Genomic DNA, 10000 nt, shown 5'->3' with positions numbered 1-10000 from the left:
CTGTGGGAAATTCAAGCTTAATCTCCATGTGATTGCCTCTTATTGCGGCATGCATTTCACAAGTTGGTCGTCGGCTTTTGACACAAGATTGCGAGCACTGGGAGATATATTTGGATGATATGTAATTTGATGACAATATGTCTGACATGTATTAGGAGGTGTATTTATTGAATAGTTTTTGTCTTTGTCAATTTTTTTCTTGTTTTTTAGGGTGGCAAATACAGACAATACCAGTATTATTGGGATCACTATTGATTATGGACCATTTGGATTTTTGGATTATTATGATCCAAATTATATTAGCCAATCTTATGGTACTGGCCTTGTTATCATACAGTTGTATAGGAAATGTTCTGCATTCTTTCTGGATCAGCGAAAATGCATAGCTATCAGTATTTTTGGCCCATGAACGCACAGTGGCATATTGCAGGCGGCTTTGAGGTCTCTGAATTTGTACTTGCTTGTGACTCTACCAAAGACCTTCATGCACTTCCTCTCTAAATAAGGGCCTTTATATTTTACAATGTTAAACTACAGGTAATTTTGGTGCAAATGTTTTGATTAATTGATTATTGTTTTTGTAGATCCAAGGAAACGAAACTCCTACAAGAACCAGCCTGAGATTTTGAAATGGAATTTGCTCAAGCTAGCAGAGGCCCTTCAAGATGTAGTTCCTCTCCAAGAATTGAGATCAGCATTAGAAGAACTGTAAGTATATCCAATGAAGAGCCTATTGCTGATCAGGTTTGGAACTTCTGTGTTAGCTATTATCGAAATCCATGTCGATTTTAGGGCCTTGTCCTCATAAATAGAGGTGGGAAAGGCAAGTTGCATTACTTTACCTTATTATATGACTAGCTCCGTGAGCGGAGCCAAATCCCGCGCTGTGATTGCCTACCCGAGCGGGCAAGATGGAGCTGTACTGCCTGCTCGCGATTTCACGCTTGGTCCCGCGAGATCAAAGATTATTTTTAGCTTGTGGAGAGCTATCGGGATGGTTGGCGAATCAGGCTGTCAGGCGTAAACAATGGAATTTAATTTGTAATCGATTTTTGATCGTCTCAAGTTTGGCATGCGCATTCATGCATCCGTTAAATGGTCGTTAAGGCGGCAGGCGCATTCATGCATTCGTTAAATGGTCGTTAAGGCGGCAGGCGCATTCATGCATTCGTTAAATGGTCGTTAAGGCGGCAGGCGCATTCATGTATTCGTTAAATGGTCGTTAAGAATGCTCTTATTCGGCTACCAATGAAAGACGTTCAATATAATGTGTTACACTGCATTTGTAACCACTCTATAGGCTTTATAATTCGCTATATCACATCCCTGACGCAGTATCTTACTCCACGAGCTTACCACAGGATACCTTTGATTTGGGGTTTTATCCCACTCAATAAATCCTTTATTGATCAAGCTTGTTCGGTCAAGTTGGCTGGATATCCAGCCATCTTGACCTCACGCTTGGTCAATAACCTATATTTATTATATGGCAAGCAATTTTCAGGATAAATGGAGCACTCTGACTGGCTGGTTTTTAGTTGGGATCATACAGTACGGACCGTTACCACGGAAACGGTCCGTTTCCGTGGAATTTTTTTTCCTTCCCGGGAAATTCAAATTGAGCGAAACACAAAAAGTTCTTTTAAAGAGCGGAATTTAATTTTTTCATCACAACAGTACAATTATAGCAAGCCGATTTTACTTTTACATGTAAAAGGTTACGTTTCAAAGTTCGCTGATGGAAGACGAGTGTTACGAAAAAACATTAACCAAGCGGAGAAGTGTCCGATCGTTCAAAGAAAGGATGCGACAACTTACTAACCTCACTTGCCCGGGGCCGTACTGGGGAATATTGGCCCTCGATCGTCTTTTACGGACCTCGCTGTGCTCGATCAGTGCTGCCACGACCTCGGGCCAATATTCCCCAGTACGGCCCTTGCGCTGGGTTATTAACAGGTTAATTATTTTTGTAGGCTACTTTCACTTTCAGAAGCAACTTTGATTGTAGATGGCGTGAAACTATGCACTTGAGTATCACTTGGATGCTGGGAAGTGCAGTTAATGCTATAGAACTATCTGTTGAACCTTGGTTTTTGTGTAAATCTATTTTCTGAATGATTTCAGATTTGATTGTGAGTTTGAGAAGCGTTATTACGGGAAGATGAAGTTGAAGGTGAATTATTTGGATTGAAACCCTTGTTCTCTACAAATTACTGAAATTAAAGAGATTTAGTCTCATAGTGTACTTGACAGTGCTTGATATCAATTCTTCTTGTCATTTCAGCTTGGTTTGTTGAAAAAGGAACTACCCACAGATAAGTATGTGAAAAATGCCGATTTTTACTTAACTTACAGGAAAATGCAGCATAGATGAACGAAAACCTTGAGGAATTGGAAACTGTTGAGGCAGTTACCATAGCATAGCAGAGGCAGTGTGGCCCAGTGGTTAGGGCGTTTGCCTTGAGATCCGGAGATCCCGGGTTCAAGACCCACTCTGACCACTCGTTGAATTTGATCCTGGTAGTCCCTGGTTCAACTTCCCAGCTGCACTTGTAAATAGCCAACTGGTTTGCCTCCGGCCAGTTGGGATTCTTAACAGGTGCTGTTGTTGTTCTGTTCTGTCGTTTCGTTGAGTTTCATTGGCCCTGAAAAGCCCCTATGGGGAGCGGTCAATTAAGTACGTATTGTATTGTATAGGAAAACTTTTTAGCTTTAACAAAGTGTCTAGAGAAGCAGTGTCACGCCGTTTTAGCCATAGACTGATTGAAAAAAACGTACCGTATTTTGTATCGATGAAGACAGTAATTTCAGTATGGTAAGATCCATAGCAGGTCATGGCTTCCTCGCGGAGACCCAGGTAAAAACTTTACGCCAGTCCCGATTATTCCCAAGATTTTCTAGTCCCGTCTTGACTAACTGCCCCTGGATCACCGAGGATGGTGGATCGATCCTTAGTTTTGTATGGAACGTACATATTTTTTTGTCCTCCAAAGCAAAGTGATGGAGCGGATGGAAAATGACTTGTAATTAAAAGAAAACTGGCCATTATTCAAGGTACCCAAATGCACAAGGAAAGGGAGATCGCAAGTTGATGCCCTGCAGCAGGGCCCGGTTGTTCAAAAGTCGATTAACGCTAATCCCAGATTAAAAATTAACCAAGGAGTTTAATTCTGCACTCCCAAATGCTGTTCAACGCTGATATTTGGCAAAACTTTACATTAGAGGAATTCAATCTTGAAAAACGAAAATAAGCAAAAGAAACTTTCACCAAAAAGTTGAAAACATGAAACAAAAGTTTACGCTAATCCTGGATTAATTTAATCGGCTTTCGAACAACCGGGTCCTGAAGACGTCTGCTGATTTTTTTCTTCCCGGTATTTTTCACGCTACCTATGTCTTATAACATTTTGTTTTAGATTAAGTAATCCCCATGGGATTTCCCGTACAAAGTACAGCAAAAACCCGTGTAAAAGAACCTAAAATTTAAGAACCTGTTAGGCTAAAATTTTCATTTGAACGCCCCTTTTCACAAGAACCTATTTAATCTAAAATTTTTGATAGATTCTTCTTTTACAAAAATGAAGGTTCAGATGAGAAAAACGTTTTAGTCTAGGTTTCAGTCATTGAGATTTAAAGAATGAACTGAAGTGAATACTGCATAAACAGACAAACTCTGCAGCATGAAAGACATGCGTGTAAGTACTTTGGAACGATAAATTTACTGCATGGTCATCATCTAAACTGTATTCTAGCTAGATATTATTTAATACAGCACTATACCTATTCCATATTACATTTATATGCCCTGTAGTAGTTACCTGGACATACTTCGTATTTTTCGGCGGTGACGGCCACCCATATATCTGTGCTGATCGCTAAGTTCCCCTATCAAATTTTAAAAAAACCTATTTAATAACCTAAGTAGCCTAAAATCCCACTATAAATCATTTCTATAAGAACCCATTTAGGCTACCGGTAAGTTGGAAAAATGTAGGTACTTATACGCGGGTTTTTACTGTATTTTATATTGATTTATCTGCTTATTCTGACAGGAATTTGATCAAGTGCCTTTTCGATACCATGGAAGAAACTGGAGCTGATTTCACAAATGCTTTTCGCTGCCTTTATAGAGTCACACCAATGAACTGTACACAAACTGAAAGGTAACAGCTCCTTGAACACTTCTCTTAGAGCTTAGTAAAACGGAAAACATCCATCACAACAGACGGAGTCCATCCAGTTACCCGATCTCAACGCGATGCAGATACGTGCATACAGCTCGTGATACATGTACGTGCGAGAAAACACGAGTGTGGGAGCTAGTTAACTTGGATGTCCCTTATCTCTGATTGGCTGTGGACGCGGCGTGAGATTTTTAACCAATCACTACGCGAGCCGTTTTTGTTTCAATTGAAACCTTGTTTTAACATAATAGATTTATGAACGAGGTTTATTGCACCTTGCATCCAACCGACTCTTCAAATCTCCATTTTTCCAAACTTTGTTGGTGGTGAGAATTTATTTCGTGCAGTCTCTCAACCCATTCTTCTTCTTTTTTTTATATTTCTTTCCCACAGCGATAAAGATATTGTGGAATATTTGCTGTCGCAGTGTGTGTCGTTGAAAGCCTTAATTTCTTCCAATTCAAAAGTTATAGAGTGGAGGTCTGTTCTCTCAAAACAAAGTTTCACCCAAGTAGTAATGTTGTTAAAGTACATTATTTCATGATTCACACATTCTCTTCTATTATTCAATAAACCTTTAAGGACGGTGCCTACTAATTCAACGTTATTTTTTCCCGGCTTATTAATATGCCAGAAAAGCAGATCTTATGAAATCCAGAAAGAAAATTGGGGGTAAACAAGCATTTTTCAGAGATAATTAATCAACAATATTTGTAAAAAGCTTTAGAACATAAAGCAATGCATGGCGTTATTTTCCAAATTGAAGCTTAATTATCTCTGAAAAAATGCATGGTTACCATCAATTTTCTTTTTGGATACCAAGAGCACTTGCTTAGTTCTGCTTTCTCCGCATAGTCTTAACTGAACCGTCCAAAAATATCCTTGTATTAGTAATCATCACCCATAGGAATCCTGAGTGTCTCGAGATGCGCAGAAGGTATTCGCAATAACAGTAGTAGGCACAACTCTCAAGATAAGACAAGACATGCTTCGATCGTTCAACTGTATGTCACTTCACAACTGATGATGATCGTTGAACGATCAAAAAATGTCTTGTTTTAAGTTGAGAGTGGTTGTCCATTTTTTAAAAATTAGTCAATAAACCTTTATTTTACGTACAGCCTGGTTGAATATATTCGACTGACTGAAATTCTGGGAAGGGCTTGTTAATGTAGCAATGTAATGTTATCCCTATTTTAATATAGCTTCATATTGTAATTATTTTCACACGACCCCACAAGCTCTGAGCTTTAAACCCTATCGTGTTTAAATAAAGGATATGATGATGATGAGAGAAGAGTCAGTGGGCTGATAAATTACAGTTTAGACTAATAATTGTGTCCCCACAACTAAAGAATTTATGAGGTCACCCGTCAACGAAAAAGCCCTCAGCAACTGAGCTTAACCTCGAATGTCAACCGTTAAACCCCGGCTACACGTTCGAACATTGTTATAAAACATTTGTTGATCAACAATGCTAGAATGTTTAGCATGCATGTTTGATGGGTTTGTTCAACACTTTTTGTTGGAAGCCAACGTTCAACAAATGTTGAAGCGTGTAGCCGCTCTTTCAACAATGTTGTTGTCCGAGAACCATGAGCAATTCAAAATGGCAGATGTGATTAAAGTGACGTGTTTCCAACAATGTTATATGCATATCCAACATTGTTAGAAGCGTTCTTATAACAATGTTGAGAGGTGTTCCTCTAGCAATGTTACAACCTGTAGCCGGAGCTTTAGACCTTCGGTGCTTTGGATATAAACCTCCGTTCTCGGAATTTATCTCCTACCATACTTGACTGAGTAGGTTAGTCACGGGCAGAGCATTTGGCTTATCCAATATTCTCCATCCGAGTCACATGGAATCTTACTCTGACATGTGCAGTGTTTGTTTGCAGTCAAATGATGGCGACTGCTCGCGATGCTTGGCGATTTACTCCCAATGTGATTTCGCATTTGGAAAAGGAAGCTGAAAAGCATCTCCTTGACGATGAACACCGAAAGCAAAAAGTCAAACGCCTCAAGGTGAGACACGGTTTCATAGAGTAGTCAGCATTTGAAGAACTTTGCGTTAAATCGAAACCTTAGAATTGCATTGCATATCCTTTCTGTATTTGGCCGGCATCACAAGCTTGTATTTCGAGTATTTTATTCTAGTTCCCAATGATCGGAAACTCCGGCAAAAGTTCGACTTATGTTCGGAGTACTCGGTGGTTCTTTCCCGAGTATTCCCGAGTCATCATCGATTAGTACATCTCTCATTTATTTACCAGGCTTAAAATTGACCATCTCCGTCAGCCTTAGCAATGCGCAGGACGTTTGTCACATAGTCACATTGACACATAAGCCTCCTTTAATCGGTTTAAGTCTTCTATAGGTCAGAGGTAGGGCATTCAAAGAAGTAACCGAAAGGTTATCTTCGGTTCCAGTAGGAACAAAATACCCTTGTGGTCATCGATAAGTCAGTGCATCTCTTCATTTCGGTATTGTGTCAGATCTGTTCGAATTTAATCGCCAACACTCAGTGACAGGTGGCAGGTGTGTTCAAGCCGATGAACAGCACGAGTATGTGTCCGTGTTTTCTTTTATTCAGATGTTGACTCAGGATGAAAAGGAGATAAAGGACAGAAAACTGTGGACAAAATGGATTGGAATGTACAGGTACAAAGTCAAATTGGTGATAAGACGCGAGTGTGCGCTCCAAGGGACAGCGAAGTGGTAAAAGCGCTTGCCTTCTACCACTGTTTCCCGGGTTAATAGGGAGCTTAAGCAACGACAACGGCGACCTCAACGAGAACGTCATCTCAAAATATAAATTTGCGTTATTTTAATCGTTTCGTGACTATTTCAACGTTTTTAATATGACAAGGGTGTGGTAATTCCTCAAAGATGACACCAGTCCGAACGGCACTCCATTTTAGGAGAGAAAATGAAAATTTATCCTCAAGCGCTGACGTTCTTCATAAAACGAAAAACTTGGCTATTTGACGTTGTTGTTTTGCTGACGACGGCAACGAAATGGACAAAAGTGAAAAACGCATGTGCAGGGCGTGCAAAGCTATTGTTTTTACCCACTAAATATGCAAATTTGTGACGTTCTCGTTGCCGTCGCCGTTGTCATTGCTTAAGCTCTCTAGTATCTACGACGCCGACGTCGACGAAAACGTCACCTCAAAATATAACGTTGCACTATCGTAAGTTTCTCGCGATTTGGCCATCTCGTTCGCGTCTTACAATGTGGCCGAAGTATCCTAAAAATAAATTGGTACGAGCGGTTTCAGAGCAAAAATAGAGAACGAAAGATTCACATTTGAACGCTCACGTTGTCGTAAAAACCTCAAGTTTGGTGATTTCACGTCGTTGTTGTGCAGAGAACCGCACGTTTATGCGCTAAAATGCGTGCCGCACGTGCAGCACGATTATTTTTCCTCTTTAAACCAATGATACTGTTGTTTCCTGGCGTTCTCGTTGACCACCGCGTCGTAGATCTTAAAGTCCCTACTATCCTGCGTGACGGCATATGTCAGGGTTAAGTTTGTTGACTTTCTCTCTCTCTCCTCTTCTTGAGGCTTTCCTTAGGTTACTTTGGTGTTACCCTTTCCTTAACAACCCAACAATTCATTTTATTTGATGGCTCTTTATCGTCTTCTTTATAAATGCCTGATATTTTTGTTTCTCAGAGAGCGTCTTGATCAGGAATTTGACCAACAAAATTTTGACGAGGTATCTAAAGGTCCTTTTATTTTAGTGTGATTTCTCGCCTTTTCAAACTGGATTCGCGCAGAATTCGCTTACATAACTTTTGTCAGTTTTCTTGTAAGTCGTTGTGAAGGGCGTATAATCAACAATTGAAGGCCATCGGATTTCGAACAATTTCGTCTTCACAATTATTTTGTACCTCTACTACTTTGTTGCTTCTTTTGCTATGCTTCTACTACGCACTTGGAATTAAAGTTTGGAGCCGTTAGCCTTGATGTATTATTGGTTAACACCGATAAATAATACTTCTATAGCAAGTTTCTGAAGACAATCAAAGTTACTGGCGAGCTTTATATTGGTGGGCGGGTTTCGAGACAGACTTTTCTCAGTTTAGATGACATCACCCAAAACTCACGCGGCATTTCTTCACACTTTACAATGTGAACATTTCCAACCCTAACAAGACAAAGCACACGAAAAGAAAATCAAAAGTATCATGTAAACAACTGAAAAGAGAGACGTTCGTTTCGTGGTCAGAAAGTAACGACATTTTCGTGTTTTGCCGATCAAAGCGCACACTTTGCACTTTGCGCTTATATCCGTGGCCGCGAGGAAGCTGGCACTGGAGTGAAAATTTCGAGGTCGGAGGAGGGGAGGGGAGGGAAGGGAAGGAAAGAGAGGGGGATGGGAAAATCCCTGTATTTCCCACTCCCTCCCGCCATTCGGTCATTCCTTTAATCTTGCTGCGACTGCGTTATGACGTTATTTGTCCGTTACTTGAAGAATATACGAAAAGTCGGAAAGAGAGGGTGGGTCTATAGCCCGGCTTTGTGAATTTCAAGAGAGTTTTGAAATTTATATCCCTCACAAGAATTTTTCTGTATTTCTTCCATCGTAAAAACAGGTGAATCGAGAGAGAGTAGAAGTAATGAAGTCAAACAACCCGAGGTATGTGGGTGTGGCGGCCGCTTTTCCAACGGCAGATATGTAGCGGTTTTTTATCGAGTACCCAGCCAAAACAACGAAGTCTAAGAAATTGGTTTAACCAATTACGACAGACACAAACAATCAAATAAGCCAATCACGACGCAAAGCAAACGCATGCGGCCAACCGTAAGCGCGGGAAAGTGGCGCGGGCAAGGTACAACGCTTAATAATTGGCCTCTGATTAGCCGAAATGTGGCGCAGTCCGGCGCAAATTGCTTTTGAACTGTTTATTACGGGCCGGCGCACTCTACAATTGATGCAGCTAAAATCCAAAAAAATGAGCAATCTTGGCTGGAATAGTATAGGATAATCGTGAGCCAAAGCGAAAACGGAATAGTGACGAATGTCGAAACGGGACACTGAACATAAACTACTTTTACTTAAGCATGTGCTTGCGTCGCTTTTGAAAACCAGGCTAAGTAGGCTAAGCAATCTTTGCTGGAATAGTGTATGATAAACGTTAACTATCCAGCGAAGGCTTCGCTAATCATAAATTAAAGGAAGAAAATTTAGAAAAGAGCATACTCAGGGATTATTATTGGAGATTACTCATTACATCATAAGTATCAATAAAATATTAAATAATAGAGGCGGAGAGACCTCCAGAAACCATCACGCTTGCTATCAGTTCCTGTCTCTCTTAAACTTTATCGAGTTAAATGGGTTGGACCAAAAATCATGTTATCAAGTTAAACTGCCCTCGTAAATTTCTTTGTGCATTGCTTGTCTTTTTCCTGACTTGCAACTATAGGCGATATTTTTGCTATTATTATTAATATTATCGCTCTTCCAACGCGTCCAGAGGTACCTACCGATTCCGACTTTTATCCTGTATTTTAAGCATTTGATCTGCGCTTGCAAAAATATGTTAGACCGCTGGTGCTTGCTTTACCTAACACACAATGGCCATATTTCCTGACTTCCCCGCGCGCGGTTGCATCGTGTCCAGTGACAAAACCATTTGCAGCTGCGCAGACCAAATGCAGGATAAAAATCGGGACCGTCTCTTGAACCAACTTTGTTTTAGCCTGCAAGCAGGCTCTTCTGTTAAAAATTGCGTGCGGTCAACGGAAGAGCCTGCTGCTCACTTTGTTTTGGCTGAACTATTTCAAACTCTTGCATATTTTAGC

At 40.4% G+C, this 10000-nt stretch overlaps 1 protein-coding gene across 1 annotated transcript in view; it reads left to right on the top strand.

The window, feature by feature from the left end:
* Positions 1 to 10000, top strand: part of LOC138013396 (protein adenylyltransferase SelO, mitochondrial-like) — a 21057-nt gene that overhangs the window by 8340 nt on the left and 2717 nt on the right. The window contains exons 7-16 of the mRNA XM_068860467.1: positions 211 to 314; positions 585 to 708; positions 2125 to 2173; positions 2285 to 2319; positions 4053 to 4163; positions 4578 to 4664; positions 6083 to 6209; positions 6778 to 6845; positions 7865 to 7907; positions 8788 to 8831. Of these exons, the coding sequence (XP_068716568.1) occupies positions 211 to 314; positions 585 to 708; positions 2125 to 2173; positions 2285 to 2319; positions 4053 to 4163; positions 4578 to 4664; positions 6083 to 6209; positions 6778 to 6845; positions 7865 to 7907; positions 8788 to 8831 (792 nt within the window). The remainder of the gene's footprint in view (positions 1 to 210; positions 315 to 584; positions 709 to 2124; positions 2174 to 2284; positions 2320 to 4052; positions 4164 to 4577; positions 4665 to 6082; positions 6210 to 6777; positions 6846 to 7864; positions 7908 to 8787; positions 8832 to 10000) is intronic.

This window comes from Montipora foliosa, chromosome 8, assembly GCF_036669935.1.
Source record: "Montipora foliosa isolate CH-2021 chromosome 8, ASM3666993v2, whole genome shotgun sequence".
NCBI classification, from domain to species: Eukaryota; Metazoa; Cnidaria; class Anthozoa; order Scleractinia; family Acroporidae; genus Montipora; species Montipora foliosa.
The sequence above is the reverse complement of the archived record's forward strand: the minus strand, read 5'-3'. Positions and strand labels throughout refer to the sequence as shown.